The sequence below is a fragment of the Scyliorhinus torazame genome, chromosome 3 (genome assembly GCF_047496885.1).
Source record: "Scyliorhinus torazame isolate Kashiwa2021f chromosome 3, sScyTor2.1, whole genome shotgun sequence".
Taxonomy (NCBI): domain Eukaryota; kingdom Metazoa; phylum Chordata; class Chondrichthyes; order Carcharhiniformes; family Scyliorhinidae; genus Scyliorhinus; species Scyliorhinus torazame.
This window is the reverse complement of record NC_092709.1, coordinates 300,648,068-300,674,108: the sequence shown is the minus strand read 5'-3', so window position 1 is coordinate 300,674,108 and position 26,041 is coordinate 300,648,068. Positions and strand designations below refer to the sequence as shown.

At 43.2% G+C, this 26,041-nt stretch overlaps 1 protein-coding gene across 2 annotated transcripts in view; it reads right to left on the bottom strand.

The window, feature by feature from the left end:
• smad2 (SMAD family member 2) overlaps positions 1–26,041 on the bottom strand; it is a 160,359-nt gene that overhangs the window by 49,641 nt on the left and 84,677 nt on the right. Inside the window, exon 2 of one of the 2 annotated variants that reach the window (XM_072497449.1) lies at positions 11,216–11,305. The exons of the other annotated variant lie outside the window; for it this stretch is intronic. Within the exon in view, the coding sequence (XP_072353550.1) occupies positions 11,216–11,305 (90 nt within the window). The remainder of the gene's footprint in view (positions 1–11,215; positions 11,306–26,041) is intronic. 2 annotated transcript variants of the gene reach the window in all.

Genomic DNA, 26,041 nt, shown 5'->3' with positions numbered 1-26,041 from the left:
ATAGAACAGCACTGGCAGGAGTTTCTGGGAGTAATTGAGGACACGGTACAGAGGTTCATCCCAAAGAAAAGAAAGGTTATCAGAGGGGGGATTAGGCAGCCATGGCTGACAAAGGAAGTTAGGGAATGCATCAAAGCAAAAGAGAAAGCCTATAATGTGGCAAGGAGTAGTGGGAAGTCAGAAGATTGGGAAGGCTACAAAAACAACAGAGGATAACAAAGAGAGAAATAAGGAAAGAGAGGATCAAATTTGAAGGTAGGCTAGCCAGTAACATTAGGAATGATAGTAAAAGTTTCTTTAAATACATTAAAAACAAACGGGAGGCAAAAGTTGACATTGGGCCGCTCCAAAATGACGCTGGTAATTTTGTGATGGGAGACAAGGAAATAGCTGGGGAACTAAATAAGTACTTTGCGTCAGTCTTCACAGTAGAAGACATGAGTAATATCCCAACAATTCAGGAGTCAGGGGGCAGAGTTGAATATGGTAGCCATCACAAAGGAGAAAGTGCTAGAGAAACTAAGAGGTCTAAAAATTGATAAATCTCCGGGCCCAGATGGGCTCCATCCTAGAGTTCTAAAGGAGATAGCTGAAGAAATAGTGGAGGCGTTGGTGATGATGTTTCAAAAGTCACTGGAGTCAGGGAAAGTCCCAGAGGATTGGAAAATCGCTGTTGTAACCCCCCTGTTCAAGAAGGGAACAAGGAAAAAGATGGAAAATTATAGGCCAATTAGCCTAACCTCGGTTGTTGGCAAGATTCTAGAATCCATTGTTAAGGATGAGATTTCTAAATTCTTGGAAGTGCAGGGTCGGATTAGGACAAGTCAGCATGGATTTAGTAAGGGGAGGTCGTGCCTGACAAACCTGTTGGAGTTCTTTGAAGAGATAACAAATAGGTTAGTCCAAGGAGAGCCAATGGATGTTATCTATCTTGACTTCCAAAAGGCCTTTGATAAGGTGCCTCACGGGAGACTGCTGAGTAAAATAAGGGCCCGTGGTATTCGAGGCAAGGTACTAACATGGATTGACGATTGGCTGTCAGGCAGAAAGTTGGGATAAAAGGTTATTTTTCGGAATGGCAACCGGTGACGAGTGGTGTCCCGCAGGGTTCAGTGTTGGGGCCAGAGCTGCTCTCTTTATATATTAACGATCTAGACGACGGGACTGGGGGAATTCTGGCTAAGTTTGCCGATGATACAAAGATAGGTGGAGGGGCAGGTAGTATGGAGGAGGTGGGGAGGCTGCAGAAAGATTTAGACAGTTTAGGAGAGTGGTCCAAGAAATGGCTGATGAAATTCAACGTGGGCAAGTGCGAGGTCTTGCACTTTGGAAAAAAGAATAGAGGCATGGACTATTTTCTAAACGGTGACAAAATTCATAATGCTGAAGTGCAAAGGGACTTGGGAGTCCTAGTCCAGGATTCTCTAAAGGTAAACTTGCAGGTTGAGTCCGTAATTAAGAAAGCAAATGCAATGTTGTCATTCATCTCAAGAGGCTTGGAATATAAAAGCAGGGATGTACTTCTGAAGCTTTATAAAACATTAGTTAGGCCCCATTTGGAATACTGTGAGCAATTTTGGGCCCCACACCTCAGGAAGGACATACTGGCACTGGAGCGGGTCCAGCGGAGATTCATACGGATGATCCCAGGAATGGTAGGCCTAATATACGATGAACGTCTGAGGATCCTGGCATTATATTCATTGGAGTTTAGGAGGTTGAGGGGAGATCTAATAGAAACTTACAAGATAATGAATGGCTTAGATAGGGTGGATGTAGGGAAGTTGTTTCCATTAGCAGGAGAGACTAGGACCCAGAGGCACAGCCTTAGAATAAAAGGGAGTCACTTTAGAACAGAGATGAGGAGAAATTTCTTCAGCCAGAGATGGGTGGGTCTGTGGAATTCATTGCCACAGAGGGCGGTGGAGGCCGGGACGTTGAGTGTCTTTAAGACAGAAGTTGATAAATTCTTGATTTCTCGAGGAATTAAGGGCTATGGAGAGAGAGCGAGTAAATGGAGTTGAAATCAGCCATGATTGAATGGTGGAGTGGACTCGATGGGCCGAATGACCTTACCTCCGCTCCTACGTCTTATGGTCACACTTCTGCCCTTTTCCAATAAGCCTACAATTTTTTCCACATATAGTTATCTTGAAAGAGATCATTAAACCTCCTTCCACTACCCTTTCAACTAGCGTATTCAAGATTTCAACAACTCTTTTGCTAATAACCTTAAATCTGCTTTCTCTGGTTCCCCCCCCCCCCATTTATCTGTTAAATCCCTTCACGATTTTAAACATCTCTATTAGATCGCTCCTTGGCCTTCCTAGCTTTGAGAACAATCCCAGCTTCGCTGGTCTTTCCATGTAACTGCAGTCCTGCATTCCAGATACCATTCTAGCAAATTGCTCCTTCTACCATTCCAAAATCTTGATTTAAAAAGGGTATAAGAGGAGCAAAGAGAAAGCATGAGAATATATTAACATCCAACATAGAAATGAGCACGCAAGTCTTTAATAAACTAAGTGAAATGGGTAGGCAAGGGAAGGGTGAAGCCAAATAGGGACCAAAAAGGTCAGCCTGTGGAAGCATAGGGCATGGTTGAGGTTACAAAATAAGTAGATTTCATCTGCCTGTACGAGGGAAGAGAATGAAGCCAATGTGCCAGTGAAGGAGGAGGCAGCAGCAATATTCCAGGGGTTAAAATAGATCAAGCAAAACATACTTAAACGGTTGGCAGTCCGAAAAAAAAAGAAAAGTCACCAGGCCAGGAGAGGAGGGGATGCGTCATTACGGGAACAAATGGAAATTGTGAAGCAGCTGAGACTACCTTCCAGTATTCATTGGACAGGGGTTGATGCCAAAAGACTGGCAGATTACAAATACTATATCCATTTAAAAAAAAAGAGATGGGTGGTTATAAACCTGGTAACCATAGCCTAACATCCATGGTGAAGGAACTTGTAGGCAATAATCCAGACAAAATGAATTAGCATTTAGAAAAGTATGGATTAATAAATGCAAGTCACTGTGGACTGTTGATGGCAAATAGTGTTTGATGAAGTTCTTTGATGAAGTAACAGTGTTGCAGTTAGCGTGGCTGTCTGCCCATTTCTCCATGTATGTCAATAGGCTGCCTCTAGTTCTATGCAGTCTAATTTTTGATGTGGTATCTCCCCATCAAATACCCCATTTAATCCATCTTGTCTTTTCAAATTATCATCCCATCTCCAAATGTCCTTTCTTCTACAAAGTTATTGAATATGTTGCTATCCCACCTTGACACAAATCTGTGATCTAAAATGCAACTCTATATTTGAATTAATCTAATTATGTTTCTTTCTTTGCCATCACATTGGGCTTACTCAGTTCCAATATTCCATTAGAAGGCACAATCTTGACTTCCGGGTGCGGCGATGACCAGCTGAGTCGCACGTTTCGGCAGCTCCCTGTGAAACGGACTTTTGGGCTCTTGATAGGAGCCCCAACGGCAATTTTGATGGCTAAAAACACTGTGTGGTAAACCAGAAGGGAATCCCCCCTGGATACGGATGGAAAAAGGAGGAGAGAGTGGCCAGATTGCAGTGGATCCTTTAGAACAGCGGCAAGGAAGGCAAGCAAAAACCAAGATGGCGTCGGAAGGTGGCAGTTTAACATGGGGCCCTGAACAACAAGAGTTCTTGAAATGCTGTGTGGAAGAGATCAAAAAGGAAATGAAGAAAGAGCTGTTGGCCCCGATACTACAGGCGATCGAAGGGCTAAAGGAGGAACAAAAGACCCAGGAGCGGGAGCTTCGGGTCGTGAAGGCAAAGGCAGCCGAGAATGAGGACGATATACAGGGCCTGGTGGTGAAGACGGCGACGCAGGAGGCACATCAGAAACGATGTGTGGAAAGGTTGGAGGCACTGGAAAACAACGCAAGGAGGAACAACCTGAGGATTCTTGGTCTTCCTGAAGGTGTGGAGGGAGCGGACGTCGGGGCATATGTGAGCACGATGCTGCACTCGTTAATGGGAGCGGAGGCCCCGGCGGGTCTGTTGGAGGTGGAGGGAGCATACCGAGTGATGGCGCGAGGACCGAGAGCAGGAGAAATATCCAGAGCCATAGTGGTGAGATTCCTCCGGTTTAAGGATAGAGAAATGGTCCTTAGATGGGCGAAGAAAACTCGGAGCAGTAAATGGGAGAACGCGGTGATCCGCGTTTATCAAGACTGGAGTGCGGAGGTGGCGAGAAGGAGGGCGAGCTTTAATCGGGCCAAGGCGGTGCTTCATAAAAAGAAGATAAAATTTGGAATGCTGCAACCGGCAAGTCTGTGGGTCACATATCGAGGGAGGCACCACTACTTTGAGACGGCGGATGAAGCGTGGACTTTTATTGTGGAAGAAAAACTGGAATGAGCGGGTTATTAAAAAGAACGTTCGAACAAAGTGGTGGGGCGAATGTGGGGGGCAAAGAGGGGTTTTATGTACTAATCCTGCGATGTGGTAACTTTTCTCTCTCCCACAGGTGGTGATGGGGGGAGGAGGGGAGGTGGAGGAGATGGGGCGTTGGCCATTGGGGGCGGGGCCAAGGGAGAAGCGCGGGCTTGGTTCCCGCGCTATGATAATCATGGCGGGAATAGAGAAGCAGGAAGGAGGGGGCGTCGCACGGTGCGAGCCGAGGTCACGGGGGGAAGCCGAGGTCAGCCAGAGTTTGCTGACTTCTGGGAGCAACATGGGGGGAGTAATTACACTAGCGGGGGATCTAGCGGGGGGGGGGGGTGGGAGGGGGGAATTACTGGGTTGCTGCTGCTGGGGAGAGGGGGGAGCTGGTATGTGAGAGGATGGGCGGGGGGGCACCGCCTGGGGGAGATACAGCTGCGTGGGAACCGGGTGAGGAGCTGGAAAAAGGTGATGGCTAATCGACAAGGGGGGGGGGGGGTAGGAAGCCCCCCAACTCGGCTGATCACGTGGAACGTGAGAGGGCTGAACGGGCCGATAAAGAGGGCACAGGTACTCGCACACCTTAAGAAACTTAAGGCAGATGTGGTTATGTTACAGGAAACGCACCTGAAACTAATAGACCAGGTTAGGCTACGCAAAGGATGGGTGGGGCAGGTGTTCCATTCGGGGCTAGATGCGAAAAACAGGGGGGTGGCTATATTAGTGGGGAAGCGGGTAATGTTCGAGGCAAAGACTATAGTGGCGGATAACGGGGGCAGATACGTGATGGTGAGTGGCAAACTACAGGGGGAGACGGTGGTTTTGGTAAACGTATATGCCCCGAACTGGGATGATGCCAATTTTATGAGGCGGATGCTAGGACGCATTCCGGACCTAGAGATGGGAAAGCTGATAATGGGGGGAGATTTTAATACGGTGTTGGAACCAGGGCTGGATAGGTCGAAGTCCAGGACTGGAAGGAGGCCGGCAGCAGCCAAGGTACTTAAAGATTTTATGGAGCAGATGGGAGGTGTAGACCCGTGGAGATTTAGCAGACCTAGGAGTAAGGAGTTCTCGTTTTTCTCCTATGTCCATAAAGTCTACTCGCGAATAGACTTTTTTGTGCTGGGTAGGGCATTGATCCCGAAGGTGAGGGGAACGGAGTATACGGCTATAGCCATTTCGGATCACGCTCCACACTGGGTGGACTTGGAGATAGGGGAGGAAACAGGAGGGCGCCCACCCTGGAGAATGGACATGGGACTAATGGCAGATGAGGGGGTGTGTCTAAGGGTGAGGGGGTGCATTGAAAAGTACTTGGAACTCAATGATAATGGGGAGGTCCAGGTGGGAGTGGTCTGGGAGGCGTCGAAGGCGGTGGTTAGAGGGGAGCTGATATCAATAAGGGCACATAAAGGGAAGCAGGAGAGTAAGGAACGGGAGCGGTTGCTGCAAGAACTTTTGAGGGTGGACAGACAATATGCGCAAGCACCGGAGGAGGGACTGTACAGGGAAAGGCAAAGGCTACATGTAGAATTTGACTTGCTGACTACAGGCACTGCAGAGGCACAATGGAGGAAGGCACAGGGTGTACAGTACGAATATGGGGAGAAGGCGAGCAGGTTGCTGGCACACCAATTGAGGAAAAGGGGAGCAGCGAGGGAAATAGGGGGAGTGAGGGATGAGGAAGGAGAGATGGAGCTGGGAGCGGAGAGAGTGAATGGAGTGTTCAAGACATTTTATAAAAAATTAGATGAAGCTCAACCCCCGGATGGGAGGGAGAGAATGATGGGCTTCTTGGATCGGCTGGAATTTCCCAAGGTGGAAGAGCAGGAAAGGGTGGGACTGGGAGCACAGATCGAGGTAGAAGAAGTGGTGAAAGGAATTAGGAGCATGCAGACAGGAAAGGACCCGGGACCGGATGGATTCCCAGTCGAATTCTATAGAAAATATGTGGACTTGCTCGCCCCGGTACTGGCGAGGACCTTTAATGAGGCAAAGGAAAGGGGACAACTGCCCCCGACTATGTCTGAAGCAACGATATCGCTTCTCTTAAAGAAGGAAAAGGACCCGCTACAATGCGGGTCCTATAGACCTATTTCCCTCCTAAATGTAGATGCCAAGGTCCTGGCGAAGGTAATGGCAATGAGAATAGAGGAATGTGTCCCGGGGATGGTCCACGAGGATCAAACTGGGTTTGTGAAGGGGAGACAGCTGAACACGAATATACGGAGGTTGTTAGGGGTAATGATGATGGCCCCACCAGAGGGAGAAACGGAGATAGTAGTGGCGATGGATGCCGAGAAAGCATTTGATAGAGTGGAGTGGGATTATTTGTGGGAGGTGTTGAGGAGATTTGGTTTTGGAGAGGGGTATGTTAGATGGGTGCAGCTGTTGTATAGGGCCCCAGTGGCGAGCGTGGTCACGAATGGACGGGGATCTGCATATTTTCGGCTCCATAGAGGGACAAGGCAGGGATGCCCTCTGTCCCCATTATTGTTTGCACTGGCGATTGAGCCCCTGGCGATAGCGTTGAGGGGTTCCAAGAAGTGGAGGGGAGTACTTAGGGGAGGAGAAGAGCACCGGGTATCTTTGTATGCGGACGATTTGCTACTATACGTGGCGGACCCGGCGGAGGGGATGCCAGAAATAATGCGGATATTTGGGGAGTTTGGGGATTTTTCAGGGTATAAATTGAACATGGGGAAAAGTGAGTTGTTTGTGGTGCATCCAGGGGAGCAGAGTAGAGAAATAGAGGACCTACCGTTGAGGAAGGTAACAAGGGACTTTCGTTACCTGGGGATCCAGATAGCTAAGAATTGGGGCACATTGCATCGGTTAAATTTAACGCGGTTGGTGGAACAGATGGAGGAGGATTTCAAGAGATGGGATATGGTATCCCTGTCAATGGCAGGGAGGGTGCAGGCGGTTAAGATGGTGGTCCTCCCGAGATTCCTCTTTGTGTTTCAGTGCCTCCCGGTGGTGATCACGAAGGCTTTTTTTAAAAGGATTGAAAAGAGCATCATGGGTTTTGTGTGGGCCGGGAAGACCCCGAGAGTGAGGAAGGGATTCTTACAGCGTAGCAGGGATAGGGGGGGCTGGCACTACCGAGCCTAAGTGAGTATTATTGGGCCGCTAATATTTCAATGGTGAGTAAGTAGATGGGAGAGGAGGAGGGAGCGGCGTGGAAGAGATTAGAGAGGGCGTCCTGTAGGGGGACTAGCCTACAGGCTATGGTGACAGCCCCATTGCCGTTCTCACCGAGGAACTACACCACAAGCCCGGTGGTGGTGGCTACACTGAAGATTTGGGGACAGTGGAGACGGCATAGGGGAAAGACTGGAGCCTTGGGGGGGGGTCCCCGATAAGAAACAACCATAGGTTTGCCCCGGGGGGAATGGATGGGGGATATGGAATGTGGCAAAGAGCAGGAATAACGCAACTGAAAGATCTGTTTGTGGATGGGAAGTTCGCGAGTCTGGGAGCGCTGACCGAGAAATATGGGTTGCCCCAAGGGAATGCATTCAGGTATATGCAACTGAGGGCTTTTGCGAGGCAACAGGTGAGGGAATTCCCGCAGCTCCCGACACAAGAGGTGCAGGACAGAGTGATCTCAAAGACATGGGTGGGGGATGGTAAGGTGTCAGATATATATAGGGAAATGAGGGACGAAGTGGAGACTATGGTAGATGAACTAAAAGGGAAATGGGAAGAAGAGCTGGGGGAGGAGATCGAGGAGGGGCTGTGGGCAGATGCCCTAAGCAGGGTAAACTCGTCGTCCTCGTGTGCCAGGCTAAGCCTGATTCAGTTTAAGGTATTACACAGGGCACATATGACTGGAGCACGGCTCAGTAAATTTTTTGGGGTGGAGGATAGGTGTGCGAGGTGCTCGAGAAGCCCAGCGAATCATACCCATATGTTTTGGTCATGCCCGGCACTACAGGGGTTTTGGATGGGGGTGACAAAGGTGCTTTCAAAAGTAGTAGGAGTCCGGGTCGAACCAAGCTGGGGGTTGGCTATATTTGGGGTTGCACAAGAGCCGGGAGTGCAGGAGGCGAGAGAGGCCGATGTTTTGGCCTTTGCGTCCCTAGTAGCCCGGCGCAGGATATTGCTAATGTGGAACGAAGCCAAGCCCCCGGGGGTGGAGACCTGGATAAATGACATGGTGGGGTTTATAAAGCTAGAGCGGATTAAGTTCGTCCTAAGGGGGTCGGCTCAAGGGTTCACCAGGCGGTGGCAACCGTTCGTCGAATACCTCGCAGAAAGATAGACGGAATGGGAAAAAGAAGGCAGCAGCAGCAGCCCAGGATCGGGGGGGGGGGGGGGGGGGGGGGAGGGGGGGGGAGAGGAGGGGAGAGGAGGAACCAGAAGGACTCTCAGGGTTGTTAATATATACTGTATAGTATGTATAGGTCGTTGCTACAGATAATTATATATTGGACTGTTAAATTATATTTTTGGAGAGTGTTACTTGTGACAAGGCAGTTGCCAATTAGGGCTAGTTTTCATTTTTGTTATTTATTATTTATTCATTTTTTGTTTATAAAATAGGTCATTGTTATTTGTGTTGTTATAATATTGTGTAAAGGATGCACAATGTACTGTGTTGGTTGACCAAAAATTTTCAATAAAATATTTAATAAAAAAAAAGAAGGCACAATCTTTTGAATAATTTCAATGCAAAGAAGATTCAGCTCGACTTTTCCCTATCAGGAAGATATTTTCTCCTTGGAACTCTAAGAAACGCAGGAATATATTACTGATGATCAGAACAAATAATGCGAGCATGATCAATAAATACAACTCTTATTATATCAGTTGAATTTTAAGTGCAGTCTAAATGTTATACTGCTTTCCAAAAGTATGGTTGAATAAAGTTGAGTCTGTTGATATTTATACATAATTATACAAGCGCTTGCCAGACGGTGTGAACTGTCTGAGCAAAAAGCATTATTAACCACTGAAGTGTTCAATTAGGATTAATCATGTGCATGATCAAACCAATGTGGTCATGCATAATTCACAGGTACTGGTGTATGCAAGCCCCAGCATCAAATTTCTAACCAGATCTTAATCGAGCATGGTAGGCATGCCATCAAAAGAATTAATCAACATTTAGAAATCAATTTATAAATTGGAGCTGTTGAAGAATGAAGGTCACAAAACCTGGATCAGATTTGGAATTCATCAACTGAAAACTGCACAGGAGGACAAAGCATACAAAGAAGCTTTCAGCAGTATTGTTATGATTCACCAGAAACATAAGTATCCATTACAAGCCTTCAGAATGATAGTGTAAAAACTGGTTGAACCAATTATGATCCTCAAGAACCTTTCTACCCTATTGATAACTAGACAGTTAACCTAATGATTAATTCTTTAGGAGACATATCCCTTCAATATCAGGACAGATTGATGCGCGACATGGGCAATACTAAAATTCCTTGCCTCTGCTCAAGTATTTGATCTGAGCAAGAGAAAGCACCAGAAAAATTAAGGATTCCCATAAATAGCTTTGCTAATCAGGACATGGGCATGTTTATGAAAATGAAGAGGTTACACTAGTTCCACAAATGATAATTCATCATGGGTGTTTGGTGGAAGAATGGAATAAGCTTTTGATACAAGGTTCAGAACTCCCAGCAACATACTGGTCCAATATGTCAAAGAGAATCTTCATTTACAAAGACCTATTTTCCTTCCTCACATTGAAGATAATTCTTCTGACTGCAATGGTTTCCAGATAGGTTAATGCTAATGTACATTAGGACCAAGACTTCATACAGTAATTCACTTATTTATTCAGAGGTCATAGGGTACAAATGAGCAATGTGAAGTAACTACATGCTGCTTTAGTTTGTGATTTAATCAGCTGTAGAAGCGGAAATTGTTTTTCAACCTTGGCCAGAAATGTGACATTTGAGCAAAAGGGATCAAATGTTAAACCAAAACCTAATGTGAAAACAAAATTAAGCAGATGCTGGAAATCTGTAATAAAAACAGAAAATACTGGAAATATTCAGCAGGTCTGGCAGCATCTGTGGAGAGAGAAACAGAGTTAACGTTTCAGGTCAATAACATTTCATTAGAACTGCAACATGAAGTCTGTTTCTCTCTCCACAGATGCTGACTTAATCAAAGCTTTCTTGAAGTCAGAATTCTGAAAATAGCACTGATGTCAAAGTTGTAATTTACAGTTTGCATATAAATAACACAAGAAAGCGTATGTTCATGTCAAAAATCATCTATTGTCAGACTTACCCAATGTAAAAGATTTAAAAACATGCAATAATTTTTAAAACATGGACTATGTCCAATATCGTAGCTATCTAGATATCATCTTTTCAAATTCCATTCCCATTATGATACTAGTTAAATGAACCTAGTAAACATGATTTTGTTTGAACAGTTAACCTGTCATTAGCAGAAAGTTATGTAGAAGCAGCTACTGGAATCAGCCCTTTTAAATACAAATACATGTCTTTTTTGGCTTAAAATTGGACAAGATTTATCACAATCAGATTTAGAACAAAATACTGGAAGTACACATCAGGCACATCTGCATCTGTAAAAGAAAAAGATAGGTTAACAATTTGGGTGTGAACCCTCTTTTCGATGTTGATGTGCCTCATAATTCCATCTCTCTTTTTATTTGCCTTTTTTTTAAATCCACAAAAAGAGACAACTAAAAACACCAAGTGTGAATTCAAACATTGACAATCTCAAATGCCCACAAATTAATCCCAACATCTCACTGCGTGGAAGAACAGAGCTTTTAGTGACTGCATATTCACCTGGTTTGCTCAGGAAAGCTGTAAAGGCCTGTTGTATCCCACTGATCTACTGTACCAGGTGTACTCAGTCCCCAAATTTCAGAGCATGTGCTGTGCATAAAATTAGAAAAAAAAAGGGTAAACATGGGGCATGGTGTAGTGAAAAACTGATGGAGGATCATACATGTAGACAAACATAAAAATAAGTCTCTTTAAAATAAGAAATGTCAAGGTTCCACTCAAACAATAAGTTTCTTGGGGAAAAAGGAGAATATGCATTTGATCAACTTACCATGGAAGCTTATTGCATTGTGGTTGGTGTTCCACAATGCATGCCAGAAACAAGAGACATTTTTCACAAAGCATGCTTCAAAATATTGTTCTGTGATGAACAAGTAGCACTCAACACTTCATATTTTCCCTTTACCCTAAATCTACAAAATATTGAACATAATCAAAGTAAAGGCATTAAAGGTAATATTCATTGAAAATGGCCATTAAATTTTGTTCAAATGAAAACCTTTAAAACAAAACAAGGAAAATTATGAATGTCTACTGCAACCACAATATGAAATATTAAGATAAAACTGTAAAAGTGCTCCACAACTTATCCTTTAGTTCACAGTCTCCACACGTATACGCTTAGTACCAGATGCAAATGACAGAAGCTATTTCGTTGAGCCCTGTTATGAATCCTACTTGGACATCAAACTGTGTACTAGGGTAGATGATAGGTTTGTCTACTTTCTGTATTATATTCTGTGCAGAATAGGGATCAAAGATTTGAGCTTCAAAAAAGCAACGCATATACAGATTCCAAGACAAAACAGTTCATGACAACAAGGGCAACTACCAGTCGCTTATAAAATGCACTTAGAAATAGTATACTGTATACACAAAGAATGTCAATAGTGATCTTTCTGCCTCTCCAGCTAATGCTTTTCCAGGTCCCCTGCCAAAACTCTCAGTTGCCTCCTTTCCACTTTTATCCCATCTAGGTGGCACTTGCTAGTTCTTGGAGAAACATTTTTTTTTCCTTTTCAAGCTGTAATCTCAACATTTTAACTAAACTATGTCTTGTTCCGTTCTGCTAAACTACTGTGACCTATACCAAGTTTTATTCCAGACAGGCGAATCAGGGTTGCACAAAGAGCTCTGATGCTGATAGTATTCCTACTATGTCCCTAGGGATAATATGCCTCCAAACCATGTCACATCCTCCGATTTACACATACTCTTCACTTTGGAAATGCTCATTGCTAATGTTCAAAATGCTTTATTCTTCACAAAAAAAAAAATCAAAATTACAATCCATCATCCTTATACCATACCTTTTTGAAGTTAAACAAGTTTTAATTCCTAATTTACATTGCCATTAGTCATATATTTCAGGAACTCTGCTTATAATATTTTGATGCATCATCAATCATTGCTTTGAATGAAATCTTCATAACAGCTTTATACCGTAGCTCAGTCCTCATATTGCAACACAAATTGCTACTGTTTACTCCATGCACTAAAGTAAGATAATGAAAATCATGCTTCACCTACCCAATTCTTTTTATTGGTATTTTCAAGAATTATAAACAATTATGTACATTGCTGGTCGTGTTCATTCACTGTGCAATACAGAAAGGTTTGTCTTTTCCTTCCCTTGAGTTTTCCTATATGAAGTCTGCTGCCATCTGGCTTGGCGTGCGGTTCCTCCCGCCCCCCCGCCCCTTTTGGGTCTCCCCCTTCCTCTCCCCTCCACCCTCTTTCTTTTCTTCCCCCGTCGGCTTCAGCAGTGTTTCTCCTGTGACTGGGAAGGTTGCCCCCGCCCCCCCCCCCACCCCCCCCCCCCCCCCCCCCCCCCCCCCCCCCCCCCCCCCCCCCCCCCTGTTGTCTCCTTTATGCCTCTCCAGCCCTTTTGCCTCCTCTCCCCCCAGGTTGCATGTTCCTTCGGTTCCCCCTTGTCCTTCTTTTCTTTTTCCTTCTCTTCTTTTCTTTCTAAGTTCCCCGTTTCCCCCTCTATTCATTGTTGTTGGCCTCAAACAGGTTCTGGAACAGGCAGACAAACTGCCCCCATGTATTTAGGAAGCCTTCCTCTGACCCTCGGACGGCATATTGAATCTTCTCAAGGTGGAGAAATTCCGAAAGGTCAGAAAGCCAGACCGCAGCTGTGGGTGGTGATGCTGATCGCCAGCCAAGCGGGATTCTTCAGCGTGTGATTAGGGAAGCGAAAGCTTCCCCATGTGTAGCTCTGGCTGCTCCGATACCCCAAAGATTACCACGTTTGGGCATGGCACCCCCCTCACCCCCACAACATTGGACATTGCCCCGGAGAAGGCTGTCCAGAACCCAGCCAGTTTGGGACAAGCCCAGAACATGTGGGTGTGGTTGGCCAGGCCCCTCTGGCACCGTTCACATTTATCCTCCATCTCCGGGAAGAACCTGCTCATTCGGGTTCTGGTCAGGTGTGCTCTGCACACCACTTTGGACTGCATGAGGCTGAGCCTTGCGCAGGAGGTGGAAATGACCCTGCTCAGTGCTAACCGACCCAACTCTAACACACTTCAAGTCGCATGCCCAGCTGTGCAAATAGCATCACCCCCCACTTATTAACATTACAATACTGAAGGGAGAAAACATTTTAAATAAAAGTGTCCCACCCCCCTTTGGCAGCGATCTCTCAATAGGATCAATTATGCTTTCCCAAAAAGGTTGGTGTCTCTCAAAATTCCTCAAAGAAATTTTTCCAAAACGTTTCTTCCTCTCCCAATCTAATGTCTTACCAAAACCTCAAATAGAAGGTATCCTGACCACTACAATTTATGTTGTTTGTACACTTGTAAAATAAAAAGTCCTAATTTTCTGAAACCCGCAGAACAACTTTCCCCATGAGACGAGTTAATAACTAAATTGCTTCCCTCTCAAATATTCTACAAATTCAGAAACATGAGCTGCAATGCAGACATTCTTTTAGCTGAGGTACCCAAAAGAACTAAGTGGTGAAGACTAAAGGACAAGTATGGCGTTTTGAAAATATTTCTCTCCAACACTGCAACTTTATTAAACCCTTTTGGCGTGTGGAGCACCTGAACCAAGGACAACTTTTAAAATAGATTTTGCTAAAAGAGTGAAAGATTCTCAAATTAACAGAACAAAATTATTGACAATTAGAGGCAAGAAGTTGGCTTTTAAAGCAGACCAAGGCAGGTCAACAGCACGGTTCAATTCCCGTAACAGCCTCCCCGAACAGGCTCTGGAATGTGGCGACTAGGGGCTATTCACAGTAACTTCATTTGAAGCCTACTTGTGACAATAAGCGATTTTCATTTCATTTCCAAAAGTTAAACTTGCAGAGACAATTTCGAATGGGCCAGCATAAAGTACCAAAGAAATTATTCCCTCTTGCCATGAAGATGCAGAAATTTGAGATCGCTAAAAGTTTCATCAATCACACACATTATGTTGAATATAAATCATACACTGAATAAAAAGTTGCAATTTCTTAATGCAGCAAAGACAATACTAAAAATGATAACCATATATGATGGAAAAAATAAGCAGCAAGTTATAGATTTTCCACAAGGCTACAATCGTAGAATTTCATAGAATAGAATGAGGCCATCCAACCCATCATTAAAAGCTCTCAATTAGCTTTATTCTCCCACATGCAAAATATTGCCTTTTCAAATATATATTCAATTCTCCATTTAAAAGTATACCATCCACCATCTTTACAGGCAGTGTAGTCCAGCTCATAACAAATTCAACACAACACTTTCTATCCTTTATGGACATTAAACTTCTTAAAAATTTCAATTTTAAAACTCTACAGTTTCAGAATCATTAGAGTCCGCTAAATATTAATTTCAATAATTTTTTATGCCCGTGTTCTTTAAAATCTGCATTATCCAACCATTGCACTACTCCCACCAACACAAAAGTAGTGATTACTGCAGAGATATAGTTCGACCAACTGCTCTGATAAATTACTTGTTTCGCCATTCTTCAAGAGCTAACTTAGGCATTAATATCATGGAGTTATGTAATAATATAAAGCTTTGGCTTCAAGCTTAATTCTGCCCTTGTACAACAAACTTACACACTTCCAACAGGGATCACGAGATAATGATCTGCAGCCAAAGACCCGGGTTTAATTTTTCCTCGTAGTCCAGGATGGTTAAGCTAATCGCAGCATATGAGTGGAGATAATTCAGCACTGATCCAGGATTAAATTTTAGGACCTTTGTATTCGGCTGTGCAAACCACACTACAGGACCCCTATACTTTTCTTGTAATCGAGGGGAAAACCCATTATTTCTTCTTAGTTTGAATTTTCAGAGAAGTGTAAAAGTAATATAGTAGTGAGAGTGGGGGATTTCAACTTCCCCAACATTAACTGGATTAATCATAGTGCGGAAGGTTGAGAAGGGAGCAGAATTCTTAAAATGTGTCCAGGTGAACCTTTAAAGCCAGTGCATAGAAGGTATTACAAGAGAGGGGGCGGTCTCGGATTTAATTTCAAGTAACAAAGCCGGGCAAGTGGTTGAACTCAGTGAGGGAGCATTTTGCAGACAGCAGTCAAGATTGTTATGGAAAAGGGCAAGGATGGGCCTGAAATCAAAGTTCTAAATGAAACTGGGGGGGCGGGGGTGAGCGTTTTAATAAGATTAGATATGATTTGGCTAGAGTGGACTGGAAACAGACACTTTTAGGTTAATCTGTGACAGAACAGTGGAACAATAGGGAGAGTCCAGGGCCAACATATCCCAGTCAAGAAAAGGGACCAATAAATCCAGTGAAACTTGGTTATCAATCGATGAACAGCTTTGGATAAAGAGAAATGGGGAGAATTTGACATATCAAGGGCTCAAAACAGCAGAAGCGCATAGAATGTGCAAATGGTAACTTAAAAAGGAAATTAGGAGAACAAAAGGGGTACATGAAAGGATGCCAGCAGGAAAGAAAGGAAAATCCTAAAATTGTTTTACAAATGCATTAGGGTAAAGGGATAATGAGGGAAAGAGTAAGGCCCATTAAGGACCACAGTGATAATTTGTGTGTGGAGCCAGAGGACGTACGTAGTATTCTAAATGAATACTTTGTGTCACTGTTCACTCGTGAGAGGTGCAATATTTCAAGTAACAAGGTACAGAAATGAAGGAGAAGGACTGTGATAAAATGAAAGAAATTAACAGACAGAGAGGAAGTTCTGAGTGGTTTGGCAGGGTTAAAAGTAAATAAGTTTCAAGGGCCAGAAGAAATGTGTCCCAGGCTGTTCAGTGAGGCAAGTAAGGAAATAGATGAATTCTATGCTCGGTTCGAGCAGGTAACCAACAATCCGCTGTTGAGTGCCCCAGCAGCCCATAACTCACCCATACCCACCATCACAGCTTCCGAAGTCAGATCGGCCTTCCTGAAAGTGAACCCTCGGAAGGCGATGGGCCCGGACGGGATCCCTGGTTGTGCACTCAGAGCCTGCATGGACCAGCTGGCAGAGGTGTTCGCGGACATCTTTAACCTGTCCCTACGCCACTGCGAGGTCCCCACCTGCTTCAAGAAGACCGCCATCATAAGAACATAAGAACTAGGAGCAGGAGTAGGCCACCTGGCCCCTTGAGCCTGCTCCGCCATTCAATGAGATCATGGCTGATTTTTTGTGTACTCAGCTCCACTGTCCGGCCCGAACACCATAACCCTTAATCCCTTTATTCTTCAAAAACCTATCTATCTTTATCTTAAAAGCATTTAATGAAGGAGCCTCAATCAACTGCTTCACTGGCCAAGGAATTCCATAGATTCACAACCCTTTGGGTGAAGAAGTTCCTCCTAAACTCAGTCCTAAATCTACTTCCCCTTATTTTGAGGCTATGCCCCCTAGTTCTGCTTTCACCCGCCAGTGGAAACAACCAGCCTGCATCTTCCTATCTATTCCCTTGATAATTTTATATGTTTCTATAAGATCCCCCCCCCCCCCGCATCCTTCTAAATTCCAACGAGTACAGTCCCAGTCTACTCAACCTCTCCTCATAATCCAACCACTTCAGATCTGGGATTAACCTAGTGAATCTCCTCTGCACACCCTCCAGCGGCAGTACATCCTTTCTCAAAACTGAACACAATACTCCAGGTGTGGCCTCACTACCACCTTTTACAATTGCAGCATAACTTCCCTAGTCTTAAACTCCATCCCTCTAGCAATGAAGGACAAAACTCCATTTGCCATCTGTTGCACCTGTAAACCAACTTTTTGTGACTCATGCACTAGCACACCCAGGTCTCTCTGCACAGCAGCATGTTTTAATATTTTATCATGAAAATAATAATTCCTTTTGCTGTTATTCCTACCAAAATGGATAACCTCACATTTGTCAACATTGTATTTCATCTGCCAGACCCTAGCCCATTCCCTTAACCTATCCAAATCCCTCTGCATACTTCCGGTATCCTCTGCACTTTTTGCTTTACCACTCACCTGAGTGTCGTCTGCAAACTTGGACACATTGCCCTTGGTCCCCAAATCCAAATCATCTATGTAAATTGTGAACAATTGTGGGCCCAACACTGATCCCCGAGGGACACCACAAGCTACTGATTGCCAACCAGAGAAACGCCCATTAATGTCCACTCTTTGCTTTCTATTAATTAACCAATCCTCTATCCATGCTACTACTTTACCCTTAATGCCATGCATCTTTATCTTATGCAGAAACCTTTCGTGTGGCACCTTGCCAAAAGCTTTCTGGAAATTCAGATATATCACATCCATTGGCTCCCCGTTATCTACTGCAATGGTAACGTCCTCAAAAAATTCCACTAAATTAGTTAGGCTCGACTTGCCCTTTATGAATCCATGCTGCGTCTGCCCAATAGGACAATTTCCATCCAGATGCCTCACTATGTCTTCCTTGATGATAGATTCCAGCATCTTCCCTACTACTGAAGTTCAGCTAACTGACCTATAATTACCCGCTTTCTGCCTACCTCCTTTTTTTTTTTAAAACAGTGGTGTCATGTTTTCTAATTTCCAATCCGCTGGGACCACCCCAGAGTCTAGTGAACTTTGGTAAATTATCACTAGTGCATTTGCAATTTCCCTAGCCATCGCTTTTAGCACTCTGGGATGCATTCCATCAGGGCCACGAGACTTGTCTAGCTAATTAGCCCCATTAGCTTGCCCATCACTACCTCCTTCGTGATAACAATCACCTCAAGGTCCTCACCTGTCATAGCCTCATTTCCATCAGTCACTGGTATGTTATTTGTGTCTTCCACTGTGAAGACCAATCTAAAAAACCTGTTCAGTTCCTCAGCCATTTCCTCATCTCCCATTATTAAATCTCCCTTCTCATCCTCTAAAAGGCCAATATTGACCTTAGCCACTTTTTTTTGTTTTATATATTTGTAGAAACTTTTACAATCTGTTTTTATATTCTGAGCAAGTTTACTCTCATAATCTATCTTACTCTTCTTTATGGCTTTTTTAGTAGCTTTCTGTTGCCCCCTCAAGATTTCTCAATCCTCTACTCTCCCACTAATCTTTGCCACTTTGTATGCTTTTTCCTTCAATTTGATACTCTCCCTTATTTCCTTAGATATCCACGGTCGATTTTCCCTCTTTCTACCGTCCTTTCTTTTTGTTGGTATAAACGTTTGCTGAGCACTGGGAAAAATCGCTTGGAAGGTTCTCCACTGTTCCTCAACTGTTTCACTATAAAGTCTTTGCTCCCAGTCTACCTTAGCTAGTTCGTCTCTCATCCCATTGTAATCTCCTTTGTTTAAGCACAAAACACTAGTGCTTGATTTTACCTTCTCACCCTCCATCTGTATTTTAAATTCCACCATATTGTGATTGCTCCTTCCGAGAGGATCCCTAACTATGAGATCATTAATCAATCCTGTCTCATTACACAGGACCAGATCTAGGACAGCTTGTTCCCTCGTAGGTTCCATTACATACTGTTCTAGGAAACTATCGCAGATACTTTCTATAAACTCTTCCTCAAGGCTTCCTTGACCAACCTGGTTAAACCAATCGGCATGTAGAATAAAATCCCCCATGATAACTGCGGTACCATTTCAACATCCATTTCATGCATCCGTTATTTCTTTGTTTATTGCCTGCCCCAACATAATGTTGCTATTTGGTGGCCTTTGGACTACTCCTATCAGTGACCTTTTTCGCCTTACTCTTCCTGATTTCCACCCAAATGGAATCAATCATATCCTCCATAGCACCGATGTCATCCCTTACTGTTGCCTGGATGTCATCCTTAAGTAACAGAGCTACACCACCTCCCTTACCATCCACTCTGTCCTTCTGTATAGTTTGATACCCTTGGATATTTAACTCCAGGTGCCAAAGAAGAACCAGGCAACGTGCCTCAACGACTACCGTCCAGTGGCCTTGACTGCCGTCATAATGAAGTGCTTCGAGACGTTGATCATGAAGCGCATCACCTCCATACTCCCAGAACGCCTTGATCCACTGCAATTCGCATACCGTCGCAACCGGCCCACAGCAGACACCATTTCCCTGGCCCTACACTCATCCCGAGAGCATATCGACAACAAGGACTCCCAGATCAGACTCCTATTTATTGACTACAGCTCCGTCTTCAACACCATAATCACAGCCAAGCTCATATCAAAGCTCCAAAACCTAGGACTTGGCTCCCCACTCTACAACTGGATCCAGCGTCATCTGGACTCGAAACATTAGCGCTTTTCTCTCCCTACAGATGCTGCTAGACCTGCTGAGATTTTCCAGCACCTTCTCTTTGGTTTCAGATTCCAGTATCCGCAGTAATTTGCTTTTATTTATATGGTATACTTGCCTTTATTAGCCAAGGCGTAGAGTTTAAAAGCAAGGAGGTTATGCTAGAACTGTATAAAACTTTGGTTAGGCCTCAGCTAGAGTATTGTGCGCAGACCTGCAACTCACATTGTAGGATGGATGTGACTGCACTGGAAAGGGTGCAGAGGAGATCTACCAGGATACCTGTGCTGGAAAGTTTTAGTTATGAAGAGATTGGATAGACTGGAGTGGTTTTCCTTGGAGCAGAGGAGAGCAAGGGCATGACTGTGATGTATAAAATTATGAGGGTGGAAGGATCAATGACAGGGGACATAGATTTAAGCTCAGGGGCAGGAGGTTTAGAGTGGATGTGAGGAAGAACCTTTTCTTCCAGAGGGTGGAGAGAGTATGGAAGTCATTGCTTTACAGCATGGTGGAGGCAGAGACCCTCATAACATTTATGTATTTAGATGATGTATACTTGTGATGCCACGGCATACATGGCTTTGGGCCAAGTGCTGGAAAATGGGACTGGTGTACTTAGGTGGTTGTTTTTAACTGGCGCAGACGCGATGGGCTGAAGAGCCTTTTCTGTGCTGTAGACCTCTATGACTATGACAATCTCCTACTCAACTGCCGCAAAGCAAACCGGGGGAAGGGGGGTACTTATCTGCTCTGCATCTTTTAAAACACAGCGTCTATTGTTTTGGAATGTCCCCCGATTTGAAACTAAACAAAGGAATGCCTAACTAATCACTTAACACTGTGTGGATTTTTATGGAAAAGAATACATCAGCATTGGCGCTCAAATTTCAATAACGTTCTGTTTTGTTTGTACGAACATACGAATGAGAAGGAGTAGGCCACTCAGACCTTTGCGCTTGCTCCGCCATTCAATAAGATCATGGCTGATCTGATTGCGATCCCTTGTTTTAGACTCCCCCAGCCAGATGAAACATCATCCCTGTATCCAGCCCTGTCTGAACTTTGAATGTTTCAATGATATCCCCTCTCATTATTCTAAACTCCAGGAAATACAGGTCCAGTTAATCTAATCTCTCATATGATCATTCTACCATACCAGAAATCAGACTGGTGAACTTTGACTGCACTCCCAGCCTGCCATTCCTGGTATCCAGGGATGCAGTTCATTATCCAGGGATAAAGAACTATAACTATATGGATAAATTGAAGAGATTGGAACTGTATTCCTTGGGGAAAAGACGGAGAGGAGACTTGATAGAGGTATTTAAGTATTATAGGATAAATAGTGAGAAACTGTTCCCACAGAAGAGAGCTTCAAGACACAGGAGTACAGATTCAAAATGATTGGCAAAATGAGTAAAAGGGATACGAAGGAAAATATATTCATCCAGAGGGTGGTTGGAGTTTGGAACATTACTCACTTCACTAATTATTTTGAATGTTCCCCCTAGTTCTTGATGCTCTCTTCAGTGGGAACAGTTTTTCACTATTTATCCTGTCCATACCCCTCAGGATCTTGAATACATCTATCAAGTCTCCTTCCTGAGGGTGGAGGAGATAGATTCAGTTGAGGCATTCAAAAGGGAATTGTATTGCCACCTGAAAAGAAAGTGTGCAAGGTTACAGGGATAAGACAAAGCAGTGGGACTAGTAAAATGCTCTTTCAAAGAGCCATAGCAGATTGATGGCCTCCTTCTGCACTGTAAAGATTGTGATTCTGCAATCTAGTAACATTCTCTGAACTGCTAATGCATTTACATCTTTCTTTAAATAAGGAGATCAACACTATACACAGTACTTCACTTGCAGTCTCACCAGTCCGGTACTGTTTTGATTAAATATTTGTATTATGATCAGATGAATTAAAACCAGCATAATTATTCATTTGGTCCTTGTATTCTTGTGGATGGACAGTATTGAATAATGAAACACTGGGGTAAAGCAATGGCATATTTAGAAATGAATTAAAAATATCACTAAAGTACACTGGCACAAGTACTTATTTCCTGAGCCGATTAGTAGCAATATTCCAAGCCTTTTGCGAACAATGCTTAAAAAGATGACTATCGCAATGCTTTTGTTAAAAAACATTAGACAGTCAATAAAAGTTAAAAGGCTTTGGGGAAAAAGCATCAGAAAGTTCACCGAGTCTCATCCTTTCTGGCCAAGGAAAAGTGACAGCTGTATAAAGTTCCTCAAAGTTAAATTCAAGAAATTGGTAAACAGAATACTTAAATATGCATCAAAACTATAATAAAATTGAACTGAGTTATATGTTTAAAGTTAAAGATGTTAAATCGGTCACAAGGGCTTTAAATTGTCAATCTTATGAGACTAGAAGACAGAGGGTGGTGGTGGATGGAAAATTTTCAGACTGGAGACCAGTTACCAGCGGTGTACCACAGGGATCAGTGCTGGGTCCTCTGCTATTTGTGATTTTTATCCATAACTTGGAGGAGGGGGCTGAAGGGTGGGTCAGTAAATTTGCTGATGACACCAAGATTGGTGGAATAGTGGATGAGGTGGAGGGCTGTTGTAGGCTGCAAAGAGACATTGATAGGATGCAGAGCTGGACCGAAAAATGGCAGGTGGAGTTTAACCCTGATAAGTGCGAGGTGATTCATTTTGGTAGAAGAAAATTGAATGCGGATTACAGAGTCAACGGTTGGGTTCTGAGGAATGTGGAGGAACAGAGAGATCTTGGGGTTCATGTCCACAGATCTCTGAAGGTTGCCACTCAAGTGGAAAGAGCCGTGAAGAAGGCTTATAGTGTGTTAGCGTTTATTAACAGGGGCCTTGAGTTTAAGAGCCGCGGGGTTATGCTGCAACTATACATGACCCTGTGAGACCACATTTGTAGTCTGGTGTGCAGTTCTGGTCACCTCATTATAGGAAGGATGTGGAAGCATTGGAAAGGGTGCAAAGGAGATTTACCAGGATGCTGCCTGGCTTGCAGGATATGTCTTATGAGGAAAAGTTGAGGGAGCTATGGCTTTTCTCTTTGGAGCGGAGTCGGGTGAGTCGACTTAATAAAGGTTTATAAGACAATGAGGGGGATAGATAGAGTGGACGTTCAGAGACCATTTTCTCGGGTGGATGTAGCTGTTACAAGGGGCCATAACTAGAAGATTCAGGGTGGGAGATATAGGAGGGATGTTCGAGGTAGGTTCTTTACTCTATAGAGAGAGTGGTTAGGGTGAGGAATGGACTGCCTGCTGTGATAGTGGAGTCGGACACTTTAGGAACTTTCAAGCAGTTATTGGATAGGCACATGGAGCACACCAGAATGACGGAGTGGGATAGCTTGATCTTGGTTTCGGACAATGCTCGGCACAACATCGAGGGCCGAAGGTCCTGTTCTGTGCTGTACTGTTCTATGACCACTTTTGGCTGCTACTTCCACTACCAAGGTACAAGAAATGGCGTAAATAGTGTTGGAAAAATATTTAGAGCATACAACATTGGCTTTTGAACACTCATTTGCATTAAAATATTTTCCAAGTGAACAAGGCAAACACCTCATTCAACAAGATCCACTCGTGATCTTTGACAATTTGAAATAACTTTTATATTTAGGATTGTATAGAACTCAACAGTTCTCAAAATATGGAATTGAAATCTCATTAAGATTCATACATTACTGATGCAATTAAAACACTGGACAGAAAATATAATTTGCTATTCCTGAATTATACTTGACTGATTAACCTGAATGCAAAGCTCTCAAATCCTATAAAAATGTAGAATACATGTGGACAACTTTATTGCGAACGCAAATAAAATCTTAAGTTTAAGTTTAGCACACAAGAATATCTGATTTTCCATTGATCTACTCAGGTTTCCATTAAATAAGATTTTCCAAATGAAAAGCAAGCAAAGAAAAATAAGTTAAATCACAATGCCTGGTCAAAAATCAAGTCAGGGAAGTGGTAGAGTTGTGGTATTGTTGCTAGACTAGAGACCCAGGGTAAAGATCTGGGAGCCCAGGTTTGAATCCTACCACAGCAGATAGTGAAATTTGAATTGAATAAAATAAATCTGGAATGGAAAGGTCTAATGACCACCACAAAATCGCTTGTTGTAAAAACCCATCTGGTTCACTAATGTCCCTTAGGGAAGGAAATCTGCCATCCTTACCTGGTGTGGTCTACATGAGACTCCAAATCCACAACAATATGGTGACTCTTAAATGCCCTCTGAAATGGCCCTGGGAGCCTCTCAGTTAAAGGGCAATTAGGGATCAGCAATAAATGCTGGTCCAGCCAGTAATGCCCACATCCAATGAATAAATTAAGTCATCTAGTGCAGCAATAGAAATATTTTTAACCCCAAGTAATTCTGGGATTAATAGGCTATTTAGCCCCTCCAGACTGTTTTGCCATTCAATTAGATTATGGATGATCTACAGCCTAACAATATATATCCATTTCTGCCCCAGGTCTCTGAATGAATTTGGCTGAGGAAAATTGATTCACTTCATTTTAAAATTTACATCAGTTGTCATTTGTGGACGAGTTCCAAATTTCTATCACATTTTGTGGTGTTTCCTAATTTCACTCATAGAAAAGCAAAATATTCCAGATACTGGAAACCTGAAATAAGAGAACATGGTGGAAATCCACAGCAGGCTTGGCAGCATCCGTGGAGAAACACAGATCATGTTATGCTTTTATTTCCTCATTTCCATCCTGAAAGATCTGGTTTTATTATCTTACCTTATTTGTCTCCTTTAATCTTGAATGCTTCAAATAACCCTAGAACATTATAATTTCCATGGAATACAACCATAATTTGTTTAAGCTCTCCGTAGCTCAACCATAGAGTTCAGGTATTATTCTATTAAATTCATGCTACAAGCTCTCCAAGGCCAATTTACCCTTCCTAAGGTGCAGTGCCCTGAACACCTCGCAATACTCTAGTGTGGTCTAACCAGGGCTTGGTATAGCTGAAGCATGACTTCTACTACTTTGTATTCTATCCACTAGATATAAAGGGTGGCATTCCATGAGCCTTTTAGAATATTTTCTACCTGTTCATAACATTTTAATGATCTATGTATCTGGACCCTGAGTATCTAGCACCTCCACTATTTCCAGCTTTTCACCATTTAGAAAGTACCGTGTTCGGTCCCATCCTTTTTAGGATCAAAGTGGATGATCTGACATTGACCACCATGTGGCAAATGGATTTCAATCTCATTTAATCCATCAATATTTCTTTATAATTTTAGTTTTGAGCTATATTGCTCACAACATTATTGTGCCTCCAGCAAATGTTACCATGTGTTTTTTTAATCCCATCATCCAAGTCATTAATGAATACAGCAAATAGTCGATGCGCCAACATAGATCCTTGCAGGTCACCACTAGTCACATCCTGCCAATTTGAACACTTGCCTGTTAAATTCAACTCTCAACCTCCTTCCACTGGAGCAATTTCCTAAACTGTTCACCCATCTGTCTTCGATTCAATAAGCTTTAACTTTAGCCAACAGTTTGAGGAACCTTTTCAAATGAAAGTTCATATAACTAGCAGCCCTGTCCACTACTTTAGAGACTAAAATTCAATCAGATTCAGACATTACCTATAATTTACAAATCCTCTCTGACGAGCTGAGCATTTAAATCACCAGATACTTAATTATAGGCTCTAGCATTTCCCAACAGAGGAGCTAACTGTTCTATAATTTCCTGGCTTCCCTGTCATCTTTCTTAACCATAATCTGTTTAAGGGATCCACATATCTTCCGAATACGCCCTTTTTTCTAATCCTAATTATAAAAAGTTGTATTGATTTTGATAGCACCTTTTCTATTCACATTCTTTTTATGTATCTTACTATATGCTTTGACAGCTCTTAATATTAATTTGATTTTTACCATTCCACTGCTCAAAACCTGTGCTTTGTTTGCTCATATATGCCTATTCATTCAACTTTATGCTGTCTCTTGCCTCTTATTTGGTAAACTGAGCTCTTGCTCTTCAGAAGTACCATACAACTAAATCACCAACTGTTAAAAATAATCCATTAAAAAAATAAGCTTTTTATAGATACCATTGTCATCTGTGACAGTACCA